This window comes from Phyllostomus hastatus, unplaced genomic scaffold (genome assembly GCF_019186645.2).
Source record: "Phyllostomus hastatus isolate PE091 unplaced genomic scaffold, TTU_PhHast_1.1 phas_contig_150, whole genome shotgun sequence".
Lineage (NCBI taxonomy): Eukaryota > Metazoa > Chordata > Mammalia > Chiroptera > Phyllostomidae > Phyllostomus > Phyllostomus hastatus.
Window position 1 is genome coordinate 33,895,784 of NW_025333611.1, and position 26,398 is coordinate 33,922,181.

Sequence of the window (26,398 nt, forward strand, 5' to 3'; positions counted from 1 at the left end):
CCTGGCCCTCAGGCAGACTCCTTGCGGAGACGTGGCCAGAGCATCTTCTGGAGTCCACAAGGGCCAAGAAGGACCATGGGTACCCTTTTGGGGACAGTGTGGCAGCTCATGGAACAAAACCAAGAGCTTGGTATGGGGCAAAGTTGATATCTACCTGTGCTTTCTTTAGCAGATCAGATATAGGAGCACACCAGTCGGGCATGAGCCTCTCCAACTCTAAGGTGATGATGACCAAGGCCAGTGTGGAGCCCTTGAACTGCAGCAGTTGGTGGCCTGCCATACAGTGCTGCAGCTGCTTGGTCAGGGACGCGACGTGGAGGGAAGGATTCCTCTGAGGCAGCAGCTCCACCGCGTGGGGCCAGCCCGTGACCACCAGGGAGTGGAACTGGACATTGTGGTTTTCCATGTTAGGACAGAAAACCCCATACTTTTCATATATCAATGACCAAAAGTGCAAACAATTTAAATTTCCATCAGGGAACATCAAATGTGGCCCAACCCCTTTCTTTGCCACCCATAGCCCCACAAGGAGCTTGAGGCTTCATGCCCCTTCTGTGGTCAAGCTGAGCTTCAACCTTGGAGAGAGCAAAGGCAGTCTGCTTTGTAACATGGCCTGAGGTGGCCTGAAGGAGCGAGATAACAATGTTTCAATTCTGAAAAGTGGAAGCAGCCTCTTCAAGATTAAGGCAGCAGAAAAGTTACTTGTATCTGCTTGACCTGAGGGAAAAAACCCTGCAACTTGGCCACAGTGGCCAGTTTTCATCACAAAACAGCCCTTACTGACACAATCTTCATGCTGCATAACAGACCCCAAACCCGAGACATTTCCACATTACATGATTTTGCCTTACTAACAGAATCGTATCCTTAAGGTTGACCATCACTCCCTAATGAAAACCAATCCAGACTAATAGGATATTTTTTAAGTGCCAGATCGATATGGTCTACAGCCTCAATAAGGATTGTGTGTAGGTGAAGAAAGACAGCTAAGTGAATGTGTGTAAAGTGCAGCAAAAGCAGACAGCTTTTTATGTACAGTATTCATAGAATGGAAAGTTAAATATTTTTGCAATGTGTATTTAAGAGAAACGCACCCTAATAATGCCATCTCAAAATCTTTGTAAAGTTAACTAATGTCCTTTAGTGGTGAGAGTCTGGTGGAACTGTGTTGGACTTAAGATACATTTTCACTGTTCCGTGTGTCATGAGCCTCGTGGGTGACCTTACTGTGGTGCATGTGCAAGGGCGTGTGCACACTCGTGCTTGGCCGTCCTCTGTAGTGAGCTGTTTCAAAGGCGCAGATGAATCTTGGGCAGACTGCAAATCCCTTGTATTTACTATGGTCCAGGAGTCCAGCGGCGCCCCCACGTAAGGGCCCCAATGCAGTCTGCCCCAAATAGCCAGCTCCATCCTCGGCAACTCATTCGGGGTACAGCCAGAGCCGCAGTGCTTTATAGAGTCTTTGATGTGTGGAGTGAAGTGTAAAAAGAAAATAAAGAGGCCGAAGCCCTGTATCATGTCATGGTAGCCTTTGCTTTCTTATCCATGGGGGCTGGACCTTCACAAGCCTGGTGGAGTTGTCTTCAGCGACCTGCCATGGAAAACACTTTGGAAAGAAACACCAAACCAGATCTAGGCTATCTGTCAAGTCCCCAGGTAGATGGGACAATGTGTAGTCAATGTCACATGGTCACCCTCCACAGACAGCTTTGCATTCCCAGCCGCACTCCAGCTCACTCCCGACACCCAGAGGCAGGGGCTCTGCCATCTTCCCCATTTAGCTGCAGGAACTCACCCAGGGCCTTCTGGGAGCTGCAGCCTCCACCCATTCCCATCCCCTGAGCCCTGCCAGGATTACTTGTGGGGGAGGAAAAGAAGGAAGCTTTCAAGTTCCCTGGTCCGCACTAGTCGGCGTCAGTCTGGGCAACACCATAGCTGAAAGCCCACTCCCTTTAGCCCTGACTTAGGCAGTTCGGTTTTGGACTGGATCCTGGAGGGACTAACAAGGTTTGTCTGAGTAAACACTCAAGTACCAAGTGCACCAAGACTTGGCCCTATTTTTTTAGATAAAGTGTCACTACGATCCCCAGAAGTACGTCTCTTAAAGGTCCCTTACTTGATTTTTAGTTGGATGAAAGTGACTTTGGGGGACCACAAGCTATATTGTAATAAATGAGTTAAAAGCATATTTATTGAAGGTTTGGAACTGGATGCAAGTGACTTTTTTGGCCCTCAGGTCCTGAAATCGGCTCAGGGAGACCCTGGGGAAATGGCAGTGGCTGCATTATCCCCAAAGGGGAGGGAGGGAGGTCTGGGGAGGGTCTTGGTGGAGGGTCTTCCCCTGAACAGAAGCCACAGTGAGATGTCAAAGTTCAAGCAAGCCTGGAGCACTTGTGGAGGCTTCTCCCCAGCCCCTGCCCCTCTCCGATAAGGGTCCCCAAGTCCCCGAGGACCTGTTTCAGGGACACAGCCAAGTTTTAGAGTCTCAGGCAGCTTTCTTAGATGTCATCTCCAGGGTGGACATCAGCCCACGTGGTTTGGGAGGCCCTTTTCTTGGCTCCACAGCGGATGCCTGTGCTTACTGGGAGGTGACATCTGGCATCGATCAATGAGGCGAGATCTATGAGCCAGGAGCCAGACCTCTGGGTTTGCTGGGCCGGGAGAATCCAGCTGTTCCGTTTCCCCATGGGCAGGCTCCCAGAGTTCGACAAGCCTGAGGAGCGGACAGCAGAGATCTTGGGAAGTTAATAACTTCCCAAAATGCCCACCATTCCCAGGTACATGGGGAGCTCAAGAGCTCCACAGCATTCCACCCTCACGCCCCCCAAAGCAGCGCAGAGTGGGCTCCCAGGGGTGCAGACCTCCCCTTCTTCCTTCACCTCCACGGCAAGTCCCGAGGAAGCCACCGTGACCATGCGGAGTCAGCCCGCTTTTATCTGCAGTCTGGGACAAACGACTGAGTACATGCATGCCAGAAACAAACCATAACACACTTGTGTTCTGTTTCTTCAAGAAATTTTTTTCCTTTTTTTTTTTAAGTGGCTGTTTGTATTCCTCCACAAATCAGTCAGTGCCAGTTTTAGATCTGACCAGCGGGAGGGCCCCTGATCTCAGAACCACGGATGACTTCTCTTTGTCAGAGGGCTGCCTGGAGCGGAGGTGACACTGGCTCAGGGGAGGCGTGGTCCCTGCCGGGCTCGCCCAGACAAGCACACCCTACTCATCACACAGGAAGGCCTTTCCCCACGAGGTCCTCTCAAGCTCCCCAAGTCCACTCCTGACAACCCCACGAGACTGCCTGACGGCACAGGGGTGGGGTGGAGAGGTTAGTGCTGAGCGCAGGAGAGGGCCCATCTCCGAAGCAGCAGTGGGAAGCAGAGGTCCGTTTCCTCCCCCACCCCCAACCGGCACCTTCCCTCAGAGGACTCCCTACCTTCACTGGCACCAGGAGTTGGCAGAACATAGAGCCAGGCGAGAAGTGAAAGATTTCTCCAGCCGCAGGAGCTGCAACACGACTTCCTGGAAAGTGTCCCCGACCTCCACCTGTTGAAAAGGGGGCGTAGGGACGGCAGGGAAGGTGGTCGGTGGCCAGTCTCGGTCCACCAGTGGCAGGAGCCACCTGCTTAAGGGGAGCAGCCCCTCCACCTTAGATCGCGGCGGATGCAGCGCCTCGCCCTCGCCCAGCAACTCGGTGATGCGTCCCCCTTCCCGCGCCAGTGTTGCGGCCTAAGGAGAGTCCCGAGACCCACCCAGGCCCTTTTCCCAAGCACCTACTCAAAAGCGCCTCCCCACCAGTGGGGTCCTGTGTCCTGCCTCGTTCGGGGACACACCTGGGGTAAGTCCCAGCCTCCAGGGTGCGGTTCATTCGAGCGCGGGTGCAGGTGGCACTCGGCGCGTCCCTGCCTGCGCCCATGAAGTTGGGGATGCAGGTGCTCCCTGGAGGGCCCCGCTGCGGGGGCGGTACCTGGGGGTGGCCGCCCCACCATAGGCGCGCCTCAGACCCAGGGCTAGTTTCAGACCGGCAACCAGCCGGCGCTCGTCCGGAATGCCCGCTGAGTCACAAGGCACCAGGCGGCGCTGGGGTAGCTGGGGTAGCAGCGGGAGCAGTAGGCTAATAGCTGTTGCATTCAGGCGTCCGCCAGGACCAGGGACCAACCTTCCTCCTCCCGGGCGGTGGGCTCCGGCGGGAACCGGGCGTCCGAGGCCACGGCGGGCGCCAGCTCCCAGGTTTGGATGCGGCTTGGCCGGGCTTTTTATAACCTAACTCTTGGACTTCGGCTCTGGGCCACTCCGGCGCTGGCAGGTGGGACCACCCCAGCCTGGCCAGGAGCTGCCCTTGGCACAGGCCGGCCCTTCCGTGACACTTGCTGCTGTGCGGAGGAGCGCAGACGTGGGACACAGCGGACCGAACTCGCGAGTGAGTGAGGGACCCTTCTCGCCCTGCTCCCCCCCGCCCCCGCCCCCCCAGCGCCTCTTGCCCGCCGGAAGCCCGCGTCCCAGGCTCGGAGTCTGGAGCCGGGATGGGGAGGCTGGTGATGGTGCGGGCCCTGGAGAGGGGCACGGGCCGCAACCCCGGGCTCTTTCCTCAGTCAGACAGGCTTGGGAGGAGTCCCCCACTCCCCGGGTGACCTCGTGCCTGCGACTTGACCTCCCAGGGTCTCGATTACCGCTTCTTTCTTAAAAAAAAAAAAGTCATTATCTCCCTCATAAGATCGTTCATTCATTCATACCTTTTTTTCCCCATTCAGCAGTATTTATTGAAGGCCTACAATGTCTTAGGCGCTGGGACATAACAGTGCATAAAATAGACATGAACTTATATTTTAGTCGGGAAAGACAGACAAAAAACATGAGAAGAATACTTGGAAACCCCACAGTTCCACTCCTAAGTGTATGCCCAACAGAAATGCGTACGTGTGCACCCAAAGGCACCTGCTAATGTTCAGAGCAACAGTATTTTTTTGAAGATTTTATTTATTAATTTTTAGAGACGGGGAACAGAAGTAGAAAGAGAGGGAATCATCAATGGGTGGTTGCCTCTCTCTGGAGACCTGTCCTGCAACCCAGGTATGTGCCCTAGACAGGAAATTGAACTGATGACCCTTTGGTCCACAAGCCCACACTCAATCCACTGAGCTATGCCAGCCAGGGCCAGAGCAACACTATTTGTAAGAGCCCTAAACTGGATATAACCCAAATGCCCCTCAATAGTTAAATGAGATAAATCGTGGTATATTCACACAATGGTATATCCATACAATGGAATATTGTTCAGCTATAAATATTAATGACTGCTATATGCTACAATAGAAATGAAGCCTGAACACATTATTCTAAGTGATAGAAGTCATTCACAAAAGGCCACATAGTATATACTTCCATTTATAATAAGTGTCTGGAATAGGCAAATTGATAGAGACAGAGAGTAGATTGTTGGTTGCCTAGGGCTGGGATATTGGCAAGGGGGCAGAGCAAGGGGGATGGCCGCTATGAGTATAGAGTTTCTTTTTGGGGTGATGAAAATGTTTAAAATTAATTGTGGTTATGGTTGCACAACTCCGTATATGTAGCAAAAACCATGGAGTTGTATAACTTAAATCGATGGATTGTATTATGTGATTATATCTCAGTAAAGTGGACATATGTATATATGAAATGTATATCATATATATGGTGTATCAGATGGTGTAAGTACTACAGAAAAAGGTAGGAAGAGGAGATAAGACTGGGGTCGAAGAGTGGAATTTTAAGTAGATCATAGCAGGGCTCACTTTGAAGATTATATGTGCTCAAAGACACTCTGAAGGAGCTGAGGGGGTCAGGCCTCCTTCTAGGCACTCATCTAGGGGGAGAGCTATCCAGGGCCTGGGTTTGGATCTGGGCTTTGTCACTGTCCATATGTATGACCTTGGACAAGTGACTTAATGGCCTCGTGCCTCAGTTTTTTAATCTGTAAAATAGTTATTCCTATTTTCTATTAAAGTGACCAATAGTACCTATTTTAAAAGGTCATAATGTGTCTTAATTTTAAAAAGGAAAGTAAAGCACTTAGAACAGTACACTGGAACTAAATAAAGTGCTCTATAGTTATTTTTATTAGCTCCTCCTGCAATGCATTTGCATTCGAAGGTAGAAGCCTGCCTGTATTGTCATGGATCCAAGAGACAGGTGGGGCTGGTGTAGAATATGGAGCAAGGGGTAAGACTGTAGCACACGGCGAGAGGGTTTGTAACTTTTACTCTGTGAGATGGGAAATCATCGACAGGGTTCAAACAGAGAAAAAACACTCTTGCTCATGTTCTAACATTATCACTCTGGCTTCTGTGATGAAGCAGATTAAGAGGGGGTGAGGATGCAGGCACAGAAAGTGGTTTCTGAGCCATTGTGGTGATACAGGTGAGAAATGGTGGTGGTGGTGAGAAGTTGTCAGATTCTGGTTCTTCTCTGGAGATAGAGGCAACGAGCTCTGTCGAAAGACTGGATATTGTGCATGAGAAAGAGACGGGTTTTGACCCAAGGAATTGCCAGAATTCACGTCCATTTGTTGTGATGAGCTAAGTTTTTTGACGTTCGTGGCTGGTAGGGGTTAGAGATGGGGACCGAGGGAGGGATGGAAATCAACCTTTCGGGTTTGGACACGAAAACTTGAAATGCCCATTATGTATCCAAACGGAAGGGCGTCCAGGGAAGAGGTTCAAACAAGAAAGACAGCAGATGGATCATTTGTTCTTTCTCAAATGTTTACTGAAAACCCACCCTGTTCCAGGTCCTATTCTGGGTCCCATTCTAGGTTTCGGAGATCCTTGAGAGAATGTCAACAAAAGCCCCTCACGACTTCACCTTGATGAGAGGTCATAGACAAGTCGGCCACCAAGCGCAGTAATGCATGTGAAGTCTTTAGCTCTCCAGATGCGGCACAATGCACAATTGCTATAGTTTTCCTTTTTAAAAATATTAGAGTATTGCAAGCGCCAGAAGATGGGGCTTGCGATAGAAATCCTTCTTTTTCCCAATTGGTGGCACCCAGATATCCCCTCCTCAATACCGGCCAGATTTCTAGCACAGAGGAATAGCAGCATTGCGCAGGCGCAGCTGCAGTCCGGCGTCCTAGGAGACGGACTCCGCGCAGGCGTAATTGAAGAGGCCGGGGAAGTCTCAGGTTGGGGGTGGGGGGGAATGGGCGGGGCGAACTTGGGCTGCGCCTGCGCGCAGTGTACTGTCGCTCAGTGGAGCCGCAGTCTCGAGAGCGCCAAGGCGGCGTTTCGGTAATCTTTGGCTAACCTCTCTGGCGAATCCGGCGTTGTAGGACTGCACCCTGGGCGGAGACGCCCACCGGGCACGGGAGGGAGCCACGATGCCGGTGAGGAGAGTGGCTCAGGCACCACGGTTCATCCTCATCTCCGCGGCCTGGCCCGGGGGCGCGGCCGTTGCCATGGAGGCGTGGAGCAGGAGGGTGGCCCGGGTGGGGTGGGGCAGGGCCCCCGGCCATGCTGCGGGTGTGCTGGGGAGGCGGAGGAGTGGGCCCGTGGCGCCCCGGCGTCCGGCTGGCCTTGGGAGGGACCCAGGGAAAGCCCCGCTGTCTTCCCTGCTGCCTTCCTCACTGCTGCATCCTGCAGGGCCTGCGCTGCCTGACATGAAGGCGCTGTGCCAGAGGATGCGCTCTCGCTCGCAGCACTGTGGGTTGGGCGTCTGGGAGCGGCCGTGGGGCATCGGTCTGGGATGCTCCGCTCCCGGTAGGATCTCCACGCAGCGGAGCCACCGGAAGGCATCAAAGGGGGGGGCTGCCTACCCCCACTCCAGGCCCCAACTCGAGCTGTCATTGCTCTTGTGGCGCCTTAGCGTACAGTGCAAGAATGCAACCCGTAGGTGTCTTTGTGTGTGAGGAGGTCGGGAGCGGGTGCTGGTCTATTTGTCTTGTAGGACTTCCTAGGTTGTTACCGTGCGTTTAGTAAGGGGGCGTCCGTAGTCCAGTGTAGGGGACGTGGAGAACATCTGAGCCGTGGCCGGTTATTTGCTTGTTAGGAGGCCTTGGACAATTATTTAATCTTTCTGGGCCTTTAGTTCCCATATAATTTAACCTTTCCTCTTGGGGCTTTGTCAGGATGAAATAAGATACTGCTCAGGGGAATCGAAGGACAGTGCTTGACATTTAACATTAAATGCGCAGTATTTGTTCCTTGTCCTTGCTTTCAAGTTGTTTGTCAATTCATTGGACACATATTGGGCACCAGCCACATGTTAGGCATCAGAGATTGAGAAACTCTCTATTTTGAGCAATATTGAGCAAAACCAGACTGGTTCTTAAACTTGGGAAGAAAGAAGCTAGCCTTCTTGGGCAGCGGTGAAAACCAGACATATTTACAGAGACAAGACACCACATTAATGGATTCAGTAGGTGGTAAACATTAGGTAGAAGTGGATTCTGGTGAATTGTAAAGTGTTGCCATGTAGGAATGCTGGCTTACAGCTGTCAGATCATCCTTTTTTCCAAGAAAATCTTAAATTGTTATTTTGTAAAATTTTTTAATTTTAATAACTAATACAGAAGATTTTAAACACTGTGAGCCAAACAAAAGACACTTGTGGGCTGAATTCAGCCCCTTGATTACCCGTTTGCAACCTCTGGTGTAGACAGAGAGAAAGACAGACACATAATGAAATAATGAGCAATCAAAAGTGGAGTTACAACCAGGTGTAGAAGGAGTGAGAAAGGCGCTCTCCGGGCCTACACAGGCAGACCTCGTTTTGTTCTTTGCCTTATTTTGCCTCACAGATATTTCTATTTTTGTTGTACAAATTGAAGGCAAGACCTTTCATCAACAAAAATGGCATGACTCCCTCAGTTGCCATACTCACTTTTTTATATTCCTTGATTTATTGTTGTGGTCTGGAACCGAACCTTAAGTATCTCCAAGGTATGCCTGTGCCAGGAGTTGACCTACTCAGGGAGGTCTGCCCAGATGGAGTGGCTATTGCGCTGAAGTCTGCAGGATAAATGAGGAGAGTGAGGGATGTTCCAGGCAGAAGGAACAGCACACGAAAAGGCCTGTGGGGAGAAGGATCATGGTGACAAGAGAGGGCCCAGAAGAAAGTTGGTGTGGCTGTGGCTAAGAAAGCCAAGCAGGGTAACTTACGAGGGAAGACAGGAGAAGTAGACTTGGAACAGAGCCAGATTCTGCAGAGCATCTTAAGGATTTTTTTTCAAAAAGATCTTATTTGTTTATTTTTAGAGAGAGGGGAAGGAAGGGAGAGAGGGAGAGAAACATCTATATGTGAGAGACACATCGATCTGTAGCCTCAACCTGGCTGGCAGCCCAGACATGTGCCGTGACCAGGAATCAAACTGGAGACCCTCATTTGTGGGACGACACCCAGCCCACTGAGCCTCATCGGTCAGGGCTATATTCTTGATCCCAGTTGTTAACTATGTTCACATGTGTTTTCCTACAAGTAGGAAACTCGGAGGAAGGAGGGGATTTTTTTTCATTATTTGTAAATGTTTTCTCCACCAGATCAATAAATCAGAGAAGCCAGAAAGCTGTGATAATGTGAAGGTGGTGGTGAGGTGCCGGCCCCTCAATGAGAGAGAGAAATCCATGTGCTACAAGCAGGCCGTCAGCGTGGATGAGATGAGGGGAACTATCACTGTGCACAAGACTGATTCTTCCAATGAGCCTCCCAAGACGTTCACTTTTGATACAGTTTTTGGGCCAGAGAGTAAACAGCTTGATGTCTATAATCTAACTGCAAGACCTATTATTGATTCTGTTCTTGAAGGCTACAATGGTGAGTGCTTTATGTAGTTCTTTTTTGAAAAAGAACGTTATCAAGGTATTATTAGTACCAGGTAAACTCACCCCTTGTAACTATAGTTTGATGAGATGTAGTAAATACACACAGTTGTGAAACTCTTGCCACAATTCAGTTCATCACCCCGAAAGTTCCTCACGTCCATTTGCTGCCCCACCCCAAGGCCACCATTGACCTGCTGTCTGTTTATGGTTTCGACTTTCCTCAAAATTTCATGTCAGTCAGATCATTCACTATCTTATCTTTCTTACATTTTCTTTCACTCAGCACGATGTTTTTGAGGGTCATCGGTGTTGTGGTGGCTATCAGAGCAGTTTGTTCCTCTTTAGTGCTGAATCAGACCCCGTTGTATCTGTGTACCACCGTTTATGATATTTGTTGGAAATCTGGATGTTCCCATCTTTTGGCTATTATAAATAATGCTACTGTAAACATTCTTTTTAAGTCTTTGCACAGATAGCTTTTAAGGTTTCTCTTGGGTAGATACCTAGGAGTAGGACTGCTGGATCATACAGTTAGTGCCGAGCTTTTGAAGGAACTGCCAGACTTTCCCCAGTGGTGACTCTGCTACCTTTCCCCGCACCAGCACTGTGTGAGAACCCTCAGTTTCCTCACGTTCTTACCAGCATTTGGATGGTCAGTCCTTCTCATTGTCGCCACTCTAGAGGGTCTGCAGTGGCTCCTCACTGTTTTAGCTTGTACTCCCTCAGTTACTAACAGTGTTGAGTACAGCTGACCCTTGAACCTTGTAGGGATGAGGGCTGCCGACCTCTCACAATCAAAACTCTGCGTACGACTATCACGTGTTAGTCGTTCATGTAGCTAGCTTCTTTGGTACAGTAGCTCTTAAAGTACTATGCCCGTTTTTAAATTTAGTGCTGGTCTTCTTACTGAGCCCTGCTCTTTGTATATTCTAGATTCAAATATTTTGAAAGTATTTTCTCTCAGTCTGTGGTTTCTGCTTTCATTCTCTTAATGGTGTTTTTTGAAGAGAAAAAGTTTTGAATTTTGATAGAGTCCAGTTTGTCCATTTTTCCCTTTTATCATCATACTTTTGGTGACATGGCTAAGAAACTTGTCAAACCAAAAGCCACAAAGATTTTCTCCTATTTTTTTAAGTTTAAATTTTACTTTTTGATTACAGTTTACATTCAGTGTTATTTTGTATTAGTTTCAGGCACACAGCATGGTGCTTGGGTAATCCTATACTTTACAGTGTTCCCCCCAATATTTCCAGTACCCACATGGTACCATACATAGTTATTATAATATTATTGACTAGATTCCCTGTGTTGTACAAAATCTCATCACTTTTGATAGGTAGCAATGAGAATGTGTTAATAAAGTTATCCCTAAGTTACTCCTTTTGTGGCCTGCTAAAGAATTACAATTTGCTTTTATAGTTGAAGATGTGTTATGGAATACATACCCAAACTCTTCAATTTCAAGTGGGTTATAGGCTACATAAAACAATTTCTGCTTGAATGGAAGTCCTATTGAATATGTCAAGCTTACAGTGAATGTTTGACAACATCCATTTATTCAAGAAACATTGTTTACTGTTCATGGTACTTGGGGCCTCAGCACTAAAGCCCTGTCATCAAGAAGCTTAGATTCTAATGGGGCAGATAATACGATAAGTAAATTTTATTGTATGGTAACTAATAAGTGCAAAAGGGAAAGATAAAGAGGGACAGAGGATAGGAAGTTTTGGGAAGAGTTCAAAATTTCAGTCTGGGTGGCCAAGGACGTTCTCTCTAAGAAAGAGCCGTAAGGGCAGAGCTCTGAGGAAAGCGGGGGCTACCCACCCATGCGGACAGCGGAGAGGGGCACAGTCCAAGCAGAGGAAGCAACGACAGGCGCAGATGTGTCTGGCGTGCTCTAGGAACGGGAAGAGGCCGGAGGAGTTAGCGCCAGGGGAATGGATCCACATGTGCTAGCCGAGGTCGGAGAGGTCACCAGGCCGAGCAGCTCTTGCGGGTGTTGTGGGCCAGAGAAAGGGCCTTGGACCAGCCTTCCCCGTGTGTGAGATTCTCCTCTTTTCTGTCTAGAAGTTGTAAACATTTTAGGCTTTACATTAAGGCCCGTACTTCATTTTGAGTTCATTTTTATATGTGGTATGAGGTAAGAGTCTAAGTTCTTTCCTTCCTTATCTTTTCCCTTCTTGCCTGTGGATATCCAGTTGTTCCAGCACCATTTGTTGAGAAGACTGTCCTTTCCTTAGGAATTAACTGGGTGCCTTTGTTAAAAATCAGTGACCGCAGGTGTGTGGGCTTATTTCTGGGTTGTCTATTGTCTTCCATGTCTTTCCTGTGGCTTTACAATGTGTTTTGAAATTAGGCAGTATGTGGTCTCCAACTTTGTTATTCTTTTTCAGAGTTATTTGGGCTTTTCTGGGGTCCTTTGCATTTTCATATAAATTTCAGGATCACTGGATCCATTTCCACCAAAAAACCTGGGATTTTGTGGAATCATTATTCTGACAATGTTGAATCTTTCAGTCCAGAAACACGATATACTTACCCATTTGTGATGCCTTGCTGAATTTGTCTCAGTATTTTTATAGTTTTAGTGTATCGATCTTTTACTTTTCGTGAATTTATTTTTAAGTATTTTTTATGCTTTTGTGAATAGAATTGTTTTTATAATTTCATTTTTGGAGCTGTGTATTGTGAACATACAGACATGCAATTGATTCTTTTAGTATATTTAAAAATTGAGATACAATTTAAATAACATGAAATTCACTATTTTGCCGATTTTGCAGTGTATAAGTTGGGTTTTTAGTACATTCGTATTGTGCGAAAATCACCATTATCTGTTTCCAGAATGTTTCCATAACCCACCCCCAAAGGAATCTTTGTACCTGTGTTAGTAGTTACACCCACTTCTCCCTTCCACTCTCGCCGCCTCTTGCTTACTCTCCGTGTGTGTGAGTTCGCCTGTTTTGGACACTTCGTGTAAATAGGATCAAATACTATGCAGTCTTTCTGTCTGGCTACTTAGCATAATGTTTCCAGTGTTCATCCTTGTAGCATGTGTCAGTACTTCATTCTTTTTTAGGGCAAAATAATATTTCATTGTATGGTTATAGTAGAATTTGTTTATTCATTCATCAGTTGATGACCAATTTTTCCATTTTCTGGCTATTATAAATAATGTTACTACGACCATTCTTGTACAGACTTGTGTGTGAACATATGTTTTCAGTCCTTTCAGGTGCACACCTGGGAGTGGAATTGCTGGCCACAGGGTGAACAGTTGCACAATTCCTCAGTGGCTGCACTGTTTTTATATTCTCACTAGCAGTGTATGAGGTTTCCAGTTTCTCCACGTCTTTACCAAAACTTGTTATTATTGGTCTTTTTGATTATAGCCATCTTAATGGGTGTGATGTGGTATCTCATTGTATTTTGCAGTTGATTTTTGATTAACATAAAAAACTTGTATCCTGCAACCTTTCTAGACTTGCTTATTATTTCCATTGTGTTTTTATTTATTTATTTATTTATTTTTTGGTAAATTTCCTAGGATATTCTCAGACAAGAGCATGATGTCTGCAAATATAGTTCAACTGATTTCTTTCTTTCCTATTCTTTTTTTTACCTGAATCGCATTGTAGTTTCATAATTTCTTTTTGTTACCTGAATTGCATTCACTAGAACCTCCAGTACAATGTTGCATAGAAGTGGTGAAAGTGGACATTTTTGTCTTGTTCCTGATCTTAGGGAGAAAGCATTCACTGTTTTCCAGTCAGTGTGGTGTGATCGTAGGTCTGTCCTAGACACCCTTTCTCAGACTGAGGATGTTTCCCTCTGCGCTTCATTTGCTGAGAGTGTTTTTCAGGAATATATTTTTGTCAAAAGCAATTTTTTCTGCACTTATTGAAATGATCTTTCTTTTTTTGGTTTTCTAAGTTTGTTAATATGGTCAGTTGCATCGATTGATTTTTAAGTGTGAAACCAGCCATGCCACTTGGTCATGGTGTATTATCTTTTCTGTATGTTGTTAGCTTTGATTTCTAAAATTTTGTTTAAATTTTTTGTATCTCTGTCCATGAGGGACATAAGTATATAGTTTTCTTGTAACATCTTTATATGGTTTTGTTATCAGGACAGTGCTGGTTTCATAGAAGAGTTGGGAAATATTCCCTCCTTTTTAACTATCTGGAAAAATATGCCTAGAATTAGTATTATATCTTTCCTAAAAATTCACCAGTGAAGCCAACTGGGCCTGGAGCTTTTTTTTTTTTTTGGAAGGTGTTTAACTATAGGTTCATTTTCTTTAATAGGTACATTTAATGTGAGTGTACGGTTAGGTGTAAATCTGTCATCTTGCTCATTTTTGTTTGTCCCATTTGTTCTTTGTGCTCCTTTTCTTCTTTTCATGCCTTATTTTGGATTAATTGAGTATTTTTATTATTCCATTCTATGTTTTCTGTTGGCTTATAGCAATATATCTTTGTGTTATTTTAGCGGATGCTTTAAGGTTTATAGTACCATCCTTATGATAACATGGTTTACCTTCAAGTAACACACAACTTTATATGTAATATAAAAATTTTACACTCTACTTCCTTCTCTCTCTTCCCAGGCTTTGTGCTACTGTTGTCGTAGGTTTTACTTCTGCATGTTGTGAACATCATACCACATTGTTACTATTTTTAAGTTATCTTTTAGAGATTTAAATAATAAAATATCTTACATACTTATGTACCTTTTAGTTACCATTTCTGATACTCTTTGTTCTTTTATGTAGATTCCTATTTCCATCTAGGTCATTTTTCCTTCTGCACTGCAAAACTTCCTTTAACATTTCTTAAAGTGGGGGACATGATGATGATGTGCCGTGGTGTGCTTTTCTTCATGTTTCTTTACTTATGGTTCATTAAGCTTCTTTCATTTGTGCATTTGTGGTTTTCATCATTGTTGGAGAAATTTCAGGTATTATTTCTTCAAACATTTTTTCTGCCCGCTCTGTCCACTTTTTGTGGAACTACATTGATGTACATATTAGGTGACATGAAATTGTCCCACAGCTCAATGATTTAAAAATTTTCTTCTGTCTTTCATTTTTTATTATTTTGGTCTGTATGCTTTCTTTGTGGTCTGTTTTGCAATGTCTGATCTACCACTTACCCAGTCAGTTGTATTTTTCATCCCACACATTGTAGTTTTCATCTCTAGATGTTTGATTTGGGTCTTTGTTATATCTTCCATGTAGATTCTTCCAAACTTCCATCCACAGTTTCCACTGAACTGTTTGTCGTATAGAATGTAATTTTTTATAACTGTTTTAATGTCCTTGTGTGTTAATTCTAACATTTGTGTAAGTTTCAAGTTGGGATTGATTGATTGGTTTCTTCATTATGAGAATCATACCATTTTGTGTTTTTTTGCAAGCTCAGCAGTTTTTGATTGAATGCCAGACGGTGTGAATTTTCCCTTGGGTCTTGGGTATTTTCTTATTCCCATAAATATTCATAAGCTTTGTCCTGGGATGCCGTTACTTTAGGATTATGAGGAAAATAACTACCATTTACTGGGACTCTACCAGGCATCATGTTGAAACACTTTACTTCAAGAGATAAAGTGTCTCATTTAGTTCTTACTACTAATGTAGGGTAGTTACATTGTTATCCCCATTTTGCCTTTGAGGAGACTGTCTCTGGGTAGAAACGTGTCCAAGGTCAAGTGGATAGAAAGTGGCAGCTCTGTGGGTTTACACTGAGGTCTTTCTGCTCTGGAGCCTGTGTTCTGTTGCTGTAATTATACTGCTTTCTCCCGTTTAATGTTCACATTAAGTAATTAACATATACATTACAAGAAATGTTTTATAGTGATCTACAGTGTAAGATTTTACATTTAGGGTTTGGGGTTCTTTTCATTAATGACTAGGAATATCTCCTTGACTCCAGTACTTTGTAGTGTGTTCGTTGCTCATGTGGCACAGAGTACATGGTGTAGTTGTCGGAAATAAAGGTGAAATGTGTGCTAGGATTTGGGGAAGGCATTGCACCACAGTATCAAAGGAACTAATTGTAAGAGCTGTTTTTCAGTAGCATTGAACTCTAAAAGGAAATTGATTCTCTTTGTTTTCAGGGACTATTTTTGCTTATGGACAAACTGGAACAGGCAAAACCTTTACCATGGAAGGTGTTCGAGCTGTTCCTGAACTTAGAGGAATCATTCCAAATTCATTTGCTCACATATTTGGTCATATTGCCAAAGCAGAGGGTGATACAAGGTAAAAGAATTCTTTTATTTTCTAATGTTGAGAAGTACAAACACGTGAAAGGCATATAGGTGCACATTTTATAAACACATTTTAAAACTGTTCTTATAAAAATTTCACTGTTTTATGTTTTTAAAATGATGTTTTATTTTTAGATTTTTGGTTCGAGTGTCGTATTTGGAAATATATAATGAAGAAGTTCGTGACCTTTTGGGCAAGGATCAGACACAGAGGTTAGAGGTAAGGATAATTGAAATTGGAGTACTTTCCAAAGCGATAGAATGTTTACTAAGTTAAGGTCCTTTTGATACAAAAGGCACTTTTAATATTTCACTTATTTTTTGGCCAGGTAATATGATCACATGGTTCAAAAAGAAAAATATTGTAAAATTCACGCATCAAAGTCTTGTTCCTACGGCATTTGCCCCATTTCTCTGCACCTAAAGACAGTCACTTTCAGTGTACTTTCAGTGTTTCTGTGTAAATACAAATACAATTTTCCTTACACTCCAAAAGTAGCGTACTGTATCCATCCATCTGCATGTGGATTCCCAGGAGGTGACCTGGAGAGATTACCATTTACACAGATGGACCCTTTACACAGTTTTCCCAGTGGTAACGTTTTGTGTTGTACAATGCTGTGCGGCGTCACAGCCGTGACGTGGACATTGATGCGTCTGCAGGTCTGACCCTGCGCCCTCGGTTCTTCCTGTGCTGCTCTGTGTTCTGCCTGTTTTATCACCTGTGGGTTGGTGTGTCCACTGCCACATCAAGGTGCCGCCGACACGGTTCTGTCACTAAGATGCCTTCTGTTGCCCTTTTGTAACCACACCTGCCTCTCCTTCTGTCCCCACTCCTAGCCCCTGACAAGGCCGAATCTGCTTTCCAGTTCTAAAATTTTGTCATTTCAGGAATGTTATATAAAGATATACAATGTATAACCTTTTGGGACTGGCTTTTTTCATTTGGTGGAACTCCCCGGAGATCCGTCCAACTCGCTGAATGTGTGTCAAGTTCATCCCTTTCCCCTGCTCCGTAGCAGTTACGGCGCGCACCTGCACCAGAGTCTGTTTAACCGCTCCCCTGGGAAAGGGCTCTGTGGTCTGTGTACAGGTTTTGGCTATTGTGAGTAAAGCACTGTGAACATTGAGATTTTTATGCAAATGTAGTTTTCATTCTCTGGTATGACTTCCAAGAGTACTCCAGAATTTAAGTCAGAGACTTTTAAAGCAGCAAAAATATAGGTAGTAAGACTAATGAATGCAGTCACAAATACTAGTATTTTCAATCTTTCTTTTACCTGAAGGAAAAATCAAACTTTCTAACTGAGAAATTCTAGTTTGTACACTTTCAGGTAATGGATTGGCACCAAAAGCTATTTTCCCTTAGAAAAGGGAAAGCGAAATTATATCCATTAATACCAGATAATCTAAAAATTTGTTAATTGGCACATTATGCTATTAACTGACAAGTAATGCTGATTCACTTTCATTGTTTTTTAAATTGAAAAATAATTCACATAGCAAAATATTCACCCTTTTCAAGTGCACAATTTAGTGGTTCTTAGTATTTTCACAAAGTTATACAGCTATCACTGCTACCTACTTGTAGAACATTGTCATTAGTCCAAGAAGAAACCTCACAACCCTTCACTGTCACCCCGCCCCCATGGTCCCCAGCCCTAGTAGATGTCCCCAGCCCTACTGTCTGCCTCCGTCGACTTGCTGGTTCTGGATGTGTCACATGCAGGAATAACACAGTACTCGGTCCTTTGTGGCTTGCTGCTTTCACGCAGCGTGGTCTTCCGAGGTTCACCGCTGCCGTGGCAGGTGTCAGTGCTTCCCTTCTCTTTGTTGCTGAATGAGAATCCATTTTATGGATTCACCACATTTCACCGATGTCTTCGTCATTGGAACATTTGGGTTGTTTCTGCTTTATGTCTATTTCAAATAAGGCTGCTGTGACTATTCTTGTTCGAGGTTTTGTGCAAACATGTGTTCAGTTCTTGTGGTTATATACCTATCAGTGAAATTGCTGATTGTGCGGTAACACTATTTTCAACCATGTGAAGAACTGGAGACTGTTTTGCACAGTGGCTGTACCATTTACATTCCCAACGGCAGCGTGTGAGGTTCCCGATTTCTCCATATCCTTGTTGGCACTTTTTATTTTCCGTCTTTTATGACTGCCATTGTAGTTGGTGCAAAGCGGTATCTCGCTGTGGGCCTTGCTTCCATTTCCCCGATGGCTAGTGATGTTGGGCATCTTCTCACGTTCTTATTGGTCATTTGTATACCTTCTTTGGAGAAATGTCTGTTCAGACTCTTTGCCATTTTTCATTGGGTTATTTGTTTTTGTGTTATTGAGTTGTAATAGTTCTTTATATAGTGTGGCTCAAGTCCCTTATCTGATATATGATTTGCAAACATTTTCTCCCATTTATGGGTTTTCTTTTTACTTTCTCGGTGTCTGTTCTAGTACAAAAGTTTGAAATTTAAAAAAAGGTTTTATTTACTTATTTTTAGAGAGTCAGGAAGGAAGAACGAGAGGGAGAGAAACATCAATGTGTGGTTGCCTCTCGTGCACCCCCCACTGGGGACCTGGCCTGCAACTCAGACATGTTCCTTGACTGGGCATCAAACCAGTGACCCTTTGGTTCTTAGGCCAGCACTCAATCTACTGAACGACACCAACCAGGACATAAGTTTGGAATTTTGATCATTTCTGATTTAGCTATTTAGTTTTGTTTTGTAGCTCGTGCTTTTGGTGTTATATCTCAGAAACCATTGCTTCACCTAAGATCTTGAAGGTTTATGCCTCTGCTTTATTCTAAGAGTTCTGTAGTTTTAGCTCTTACATTTACGTTGTTGACCCATTTTGAGTTAATTGTTGCAAATGTGGTGAGGTAGTGTACCAACTTTATTCTTCTGCCTGTAGATGTCCAGTTGTCTCAGCACCGCCTGTTGAAAAGATGACTTTCCCCCATTGCAGTTTGCTTCTTTCACTGAACAGTGGATGGTGGCAGTCTTTCAGTGTCATTACAGAGAAAGCTTCCTTGTGTTTTTTTTCTCTCTTGTCCTTTTTTAAAGCTGCATCATATCCTTTGTATGGGCATAACTAAAGTGTGTTTAGCCAGCCCTCTGTCGGTGGACACTCGGGTGTGTCTGTCCTTTTGTCTCACAAGCAGTTCTGTAGTGAGTATTACACAGGTCCAGGCATATCTGAGGGCATAGTTTTGAAGCAGTACTGCTGAGTCAGGTGTAACTCGATGCAAATATTGCAAAATATTTAATAGTTTAGGAAATGAGACAAACGTAAGCAGACTAAGAGCCTTTACAATGTTAACATTGGAATTTCGATTGGAATTGCACTGTGAGTAGACCATTGGAGGGCAGTGTATGGAGACTGACAGCAGCCACCGTGGTGGAGCGGGGTGAAGCACCGGAGAGCGCCGGCAGCTGCCGCTGCCAATACTGCATGCTAATGGTGTGGCAGCAGGCACGCAGCACAGCATAGCAGAAGCAGTGCGCACTTTATTTCACTGAGTCTTCCCAGCTGTCAGTGTTGCGATGTGAGAACGGAAGCCTAGAGGAGTCTCCTGACTTGCCCGGGGCCATGCACGTAGCAGGCATCATCTAGCATTAAGAGGGTGTCTTCTGAGGTCCTATCATCTCTGTCCGAATTCTGGCTTTGATCTCTTGAGCAAGTTCCTTTACCTCTGTTAGCCTAGTTTTGCCACATGAAAGTAGAAATAACAATAGTATCTACCTCATAGGATTATTGGCAACATTTATAAGTTAACACAAAGTATTTAAATTGATGGTAGACACATAATATTCAGTAAATGTCAGCTTTTAAAAAAAGTTTACTGTGTAAACTGAGCTTTTGCAACAATATATCAATATATTACAGGCTTAAGGATTATTTGTGTTTGTTGGACCTTAATACCAGCTTATTCTGTAATGATAATGTGTACATAGCAAGTGTGGAGATTTTTTTGCTAGTTGTCATCTTTAGTTTTGATGGATACTTTGTTAATTTTGTGCTTTGACCTTTAAAAAGTTTATTGTTTTATTGCACAAATTATTAGAATGAAAGTCATTTGGAAAGAACATTTCCATTTTTGTACCAGTAATTATAGATCAGATTTATTCTCGGCAACAGTCTTATCAATGGTTTTAAACTGTATTAGACCCAGTGCCTCCTCCCCCATTTGTAAACATTTATTTATTTTCAGAAGTGGGGAAGGGAGGGAGAAAGAAAGGGAGAGAAATCGATTGATTGCCTCTCATGCCCCGACTGGGGTCTGAACCTGCAACCCAGGCATGTGCTCTGACTGGGAATCGAACCAGCAGCCCTTTCCTTTGTGGGTTAGTACCTAACCAGCTGAGCCACACCAGCCAGGGCCAATGCCCCCTTTTTATAACAATATTTTATAATGCTTCTTTGACAATCCTGAAATAAAATTCATAGATGATAAAATATACCTATGCACATAATTTTTAAAATAACATACCACCCAATTGTAATGTCAAAGAGAATAAAAGAAGGGCTTAAATAAAATGTTAGTACTTCAACATATAAAATGCGTAGAAGCGACCATACTCCAACATAATGAAGGAGTCAGAGGCGTGTGTGACTGTCACAACTGCAGCAGCTGCAAGTGCAGACTGTGCAGGTCTGCTGAGCTGGTGGCACCTTGATTGGTGTTACTGTCAATGACATGGGCTTTTTTTTAATTTATTTGATTTTTTAGAGAGGGGAAGGGAGAGAGAAAAAGAGGGAGATAAACATCAGTGTATGGTTGCCTCTCATATACCCCCCACTGGGGACCTTGCCCACAACACAGGCATGCGCCCTAACTGGGAATTGAACCGGTGACCTTTTGGTTCACAGGCTGGCATTTTGCCACTGAGCCACACCAGCCAGGGCTGACATGGTCTTTTAAAACAGTGACTAACTCTTGGTAGAGTTCTGAGCAAAATACTGTAAAGTTAATTCTTTTCTCAGTATTCCTGCATTCCTATATTAGTATTATTATTGGTATTACCATGGAAAAGCACTTGTCTTTATATGTAAAATAGATTTAGGGTCTAGACCACAGGCGGGAAACACAAGGCCTGTGCCAAATCCGGCCCTCCACCTTGCTGTATCCAGCCTGGCACCTTGTTTCTACCGGGCGGCAGTGCTGAGATCTCGCTAACTGCTAAGGAGTAGTTACATTTATACAGTCTTAAAATTACATTTGGCCCTTTGAATACAACCGCAAGGCTGATTTGGCCCCCAGTGAAAGTGAGTTTGACACCCCTGGTCTAGACCCTGGTAAATACAGTTTATTCACCTGTAGGACATTTACTGGTCGTGCATTTGAAATTTCGTGGGACTGTTCTTCGTTGACTGAGACCATCCTACCCACTGCAGGAGGCTGAGTGTCCCCAGTCCCTGTCTGAGTACTAACAGTGTTCTCAAGTGAACCACAGACTCCCCTGCACATTTCTGTAACATTCAGAGCGGGGCAGTAACTGCCCCCATTGAGATTCATTCTTTTAGTGTTTAAATGACATTGTTATAGCAATTTAATTTCTGTGTTTTCATGAGAAAAATTCTCTGATTAACATTAACACCCATTTTTTTAACTTTTATAAATTTGGAATCACATTTGATTTCTTCATCTTTCATATCTAATTATTTTATCTACACTGAATTGAATTTTGAATTAAGATCATATTGTGCTTGAAAACCACCTTCGACTCTGCAGATGATGTTGGTTTGCATAGTGTTTGTTTCCAGTCTGCAGTATGGTGCGCACAGAGAGTGAGAGGGATGTGTCAGAGCTTTCATAGCAATCGGATGTTGCTCTGGTGTCTAAGTGCGTGATTTTTGTATTGTTCAGAAATAGTTTGCCACACAAAAATTATTCTTTACCATGCATTTTCTGAGAAGCATTGAAATAGATCAGTTATTTTCAAACCTTTAAAAAGGTTTGAAGCATTTAAACACTTTCATCGGACCAAGCCTCATGGGGATGCACACCGTGTGAAGAACATGAAAGCAGAGCTTAGTTCTAAAGCTCGTGTGAGCCCGACAGCCCCTAGACTCTGCAGTGGGCCCTCAGTGCCACCACTGGCCCCCAGGACAGCGATTGTCAACCCTTTTCACCTCATGGCACTCATAAGTTATTACTTAAATTCGGCAGCACACTAAAAATATATTTTTTTGCCGATCTGACCAAAAATAGGCATAATTTTGACTCATTAACACAAGACAGCTATGGTTGTGTTGGTTCTCGTCATTTCTTTGTTTGACAGTCTAAGGGAAAAGAGGGCAGGGCCCCGGCTGAGCGGTCAGGTGTTGCTCGTGTGACAATTCTGGCAGCACAGTGGCTGGCAGTCGCTGCTCTAGGGCGTCTCAGAGCGTAGTTTGGAACCCACTGGCTTCCACAAATGAACACACTCTCACTGCTCATGAAGTTAGGGTTTCCTTTATATCCCTTTGCAGAAAAAGGGTAACTTTTTCTAAGGTATAAATATATCTTAAAAATTGTTACAAAAGAGACAAAAAAACCCAACCCAAGCCCCAACTGGATCGAAAACCTACCCCTGGGATTCGGAGTGTGCGCCCTTATGACTTCTGTGTTTTCTAAACTTCTGTTAGTCGCCGTTGTGAGGTCTGTCTGCCTGCGAGTGGCTCTCCCCACTGGCGGCCACGGGCCTCTGCCTCAGTTTCACTTTTTTGTGTTGACTTGTGGAGGTGACTTCTGGGCCTTCCAAAGTGAATTTTGTATTTCTGACACTATCTATACGTACTTTATATAAATCTTTCCTAAATATATCCTTCAAATTTGGTAAAATTTCTCACAAGATTGCTCACAGAAAGAATATTTTTACATGGATGCCATAGATCTTAGTGTTTCACTCAGTTGTTTGAAATTGTCTAGCAGCTTCAGATTATTGTGAAGACCAATAGTGGCTGAGTTCTATCTCTGCCTACCTCTCTAACCAGATATCCTACTCCCCAAACCCCTGCTCTCCCCATCCCCACACTGCTTTCTACTCTTTCCAGCCACCGTGGCTTTATTTTTTCTTATTTTTCCTAAGTGCCTAGCTTTTTTCTTCTTTCAGATTTTATTTATTTTATTTTTAGAGAGTGGGGAAGGGAGGAGAAAGAAAGGGGGAGAAGCATCAATGTGTGGTGCCTCTTGTACACTCCCTACTGGGGACCTGGCCTGCAACCCAGGCATGTGCCCTGACTGGGAATTGAACCGGCAACTCTTTGGTTGGCAGGCTGGCACTCCATCCTCTGAGCCACACCAGCCAGGGCTAAATGCCTAGTTTTTTCTTATTTCAAGATCCTTATATTTATTCTTTCCTTCCTACCCCAACCCAGATTGGCTACCTTCTATTCCTTTGAGTCTTAGCTTAAACATCATCTTGGGGAAACTTATCCTGTCCTTGCCTCACTAGCTTAAAGTCTCTCTGTAATGTTTTCTGATTATGTCTTATATTTTTCTCATTCATGGCATTATCGCAATTGAAATAAAATAACTTTCATGTGTAATTATTCATTTGTATGCTCTCCCTGTAGGGTTTCACTTCCACATGTGGAGAGACTGTCTGCCTTGTTCACCACTGTCTACTCAGGATCTAGCAGTCTCTCATAGTAGATGATCAGTAAATAACTGTGTTCAAGAAATAACACACTTGTTAAGTATTACTTCTGTATAGCAGATGTTCAGTGAGTAGCTGTGGGAGAATTATGGATATCTGTGTAAAGTCTCATACTTTCTTTAGGTTAAAGAGCGGCCCGACGTGGGCGTGTACATCAAAGACCTGTCGGCGTACGTGGTGAACAACGCCGACGACATGGACAGGATCATGACGCTGGGCCACAAGAACCGTAAGTGCGGCGCGCGCCAGGGCTGGTGCTCGTGTGTCGAGAGGGCTGGTTCAGGAGGAGGGCTGCTGTGGCACTTTGTCCCACAAAGACTGGATGTTTACATTTCTTAATTTCTTTTCTTAAAAGATTTTATATATTTATTTAAGGGGGGGAGGGAGAAAGAGAGGAAAAGTAACATGCATTGGTTGCCTCTCACATGTGCCCCAACTGGGGTCCAGGCTGCAACCAAGGTACATACTGTGGCCAAGAATTGAACCAGCGACTTGTACTTTGCAGGACGACACCCAGCCAGCTGAATCGCACTGGTTAGGGCTGGATTTTTAAGTTTCTTGAATACCCAGTTCTTTGATTATTTCCTAGGTGGTAATGACGTATAAATGAAAGATATCACAGCTGACTTTCTGTGATGACCAAAATTATGCTTCTTAGTGATAGCGCTATATCTTTGGAACTCTTATGTAGCTGTTTCTTATCAGCCGTAATAATATTTGGTAAAGTTATTGAGCACTTACTGTGTGGCAGGTGCTTGTGCTGAGTACTTCATAAGAATGATCTCTTTTAATTGTCAGACTAGACTATGACAGTATTAAATTCCTATTTTATGATGGAGGAAACCAAGGCTAATTTAAATACCTTGTCCAAAATTATATGCTACTTAATAAGTGGCAGAGGGTTAGCCTAGACCACAAATCTGCATAATCAGGCACTGTACTTCCTCCCTTTTATTGACAAGAAAAGCAAAACAAAATTAAATAAAGTGGCATTTTTGGGAATTGTTTCCGTTTCTGCCTAAATAATAAAGAACTTCAATATTCAATACACAGATGCCCCAGGCCTGGTACTAGTGATGTTGCTGACAGCAATGAGAGACTTGAGGTGAGAGGTAAACACATAGGAAGCAAACATTTTTTCAGTTTTTGCAACCACCCTATAAATCAAGTAAGCTCAAGGAAATTAAACAAAAAATGTAAAAAATCAATTGCATTCTTAAAAAAAAAAAGATGAAATTTAAACAGGAAAATGAGCAAAAGAAATGTATGAATATGTAATTCCCAGAGCGATCCACAGCAGCAAGCAGACGAAAGGCTGTTCAGCTTCTCAAACAGTCGGGAAAATGCACCCGGAATGACAGTGGGAGCCACTGCCTGTGGGCGTGGGTGCTGGGGTGCCGGGGTGCCGGGGTGAGGCCCTGAAGAAGCGGACACGGGTGGCAGGGTTGTCCCGCAGCACAGCTGTGCTGAAGGGCGGTTGGCCAGTGCCTGCTGGGATTTTGCCAGTGCATTCCCTTTGACCCAGTGTTTCTAACCCTAGACATGTATTCTAGAGAACTGTTTTAGGTGTAAAAATTGCTTTTTTGAAACATTATTTGTAATAAAAAGTTATAGACAAAACATTGGTTATCTAAATAACGGTACAAAAATACTCTGGACTATAATGAAGCTCAAGATAAATTAAGTGAAAAGAAAGAAAATTACAGAACAGTGTTACTGCATCGTCCCGTTAACGTGGGTGAGAGAGCCAGGTGGTAACGCCAGCACTTGGGCCCTGGGCGTGTGTGTCCTCAGGTCGCACGAGGAACACACGGTCAGAGGGCGGTCAGCGGCGACCTTCAGGGAGGGGAGGTCAGCTAGGGAGAGCGGTGTTGGGGGCTTTCATTGTTTTTGTTTTTAATGTATTTAAAAATTTTTTATACCAGGAATATGTCCGTGTACTGTTTATTTAATTTACACATTTTTAAGCATAAGATCCCATTTACAGTGGTGACCAAAACGTCCCATTAATTACCTGACAATTAATTTAACTCGTATGTGAGATTTGTTCAAGGAGAGCTAAAGCATTGTAATGAGAGAATGCTGTAAATGCCACAAAGACAAAACGATTGGAAAAAGCTAAGAGTGCAGAGAGGAAAATACTCTTAGTTAATAAATGGAGTCCAAGAATTAAACATTTAGTACAGATATCCAGTATAAAAGTTCCAACATAAAAATAAACTTTATCATATAGAAATATAGTAGAATAACTATCAAGAGGCAAATAGCAGAGCAGGGAATGGGACAAGAAAAGCTGCCATTCTAAGTGAGAACTTTATACAAATAAAATTGGTGCCCATTTTATACAGGTGTCATGGTATATAAACAGTTAATTTTACACTTGAGAAAATACAGTCAGCCATCTCACAAACAGTCTGCCTAGCAACTCAAATGCAAATTTAAACTACTCCAGTTCATTTACTTCGTGGGCATCCTTGTAAATTAGTTAATATTTTTGTAGAACAGTGTTTTCAGCCTTTGAACCAAGTTTTTTTCTTTAAAAATTATTTTTTGAATAGGAAATCCATAGACATGGTATAAAACTCAAAAGGCACAAAAGCATGCACTGAAAAGCAAGTCTCTCTCCTGCCCTGTGCCTCAGTCACCCAGCTCCCATCACCGCGGCCCGTCTGTCAGTGGCCAATGTG

General features: G+C 43.9%; 2 protein-coding genes across 5 annotated transcripts in view; one reads left to right on the plus strand and one right to left on the minus strand.

Moving 5' to 3' along the window:
- Positions 1-106: 106 nt before the first annotated feature.
- Positions 107-3,986, minus strand: CCNI2 (cyclin I family member 2). Its single transcript, XM_045829865.1, has 4 exons — positions 3,831-3,986; positions 3,446-3,543; positions 1,340-1,534; positions 107-434 (listed from the first exon to the last, which is right to left on the minus strand). Exons 1-4 carry the CDS (start codon positions 3,984-3,986, stop codon positions 107-109), a joined length of 777 nt encoding a protein of 258 aa, XP_045685821.1.
- A 3,236-nt stretch (positions 3,987-7,222) lies between these two features.
- KIF3A (kinesin family member 3A) overlaps positions 7,223-26,398 on the plus strand; it is a 45,040-nt gene continuing 25,864 nt past the window's right edge. For all 4 annotated transcript variants that reach the window (XM_045826936.1, XM_045826944.1, XM_045826951.1 and 1 more), the window contains exons 1-5: positions 7,223-7,360; positions 9,513-9,786; positions 15,912-16,056; positions 16,200-16,284; positions 23,835-23,940. In XM_045826936.1, the coding sequence (XP_045682892.1) occupies positions 7,355-7,360; positions 9,513-9,786; positions 15,912-16,056; positions 16,200-16,284; positions 23,835-23,940 (616 nt within the window). In that variant the 5' untranslated portion in view covers positions 7,223-7,354. The remainder of the gene's footprint in view (positions 7,361-9,512; positions 9,787-15,911; positions 16,057-16,199; positions 16,285-23,834; positions 23,941-26,398) is intronic.

Coding starts and splice junctions, on each gene's coding strand:
- CCNI2 (XM_045829865.1), bottom strand. CDS start 3,986: ATGGTGGGGCGGCCACCCCCAGGTACCGCCCCCGCAGCGGGGCCCTCC. Junction 1,535..3,445: donor CTATGTTCTGCCAACTCCTG/GTGCCAGTGAAG, acceptor TGGATAAGAAAG/CAAAGGCTACCATGACATGA. Junction 435..1,339: donor CCGCTGGACTCCTGGACCAT/AGTAAATACAAG, acceptor GTCATTGATATA/TGAAAAGTATGGGGTTTTCT.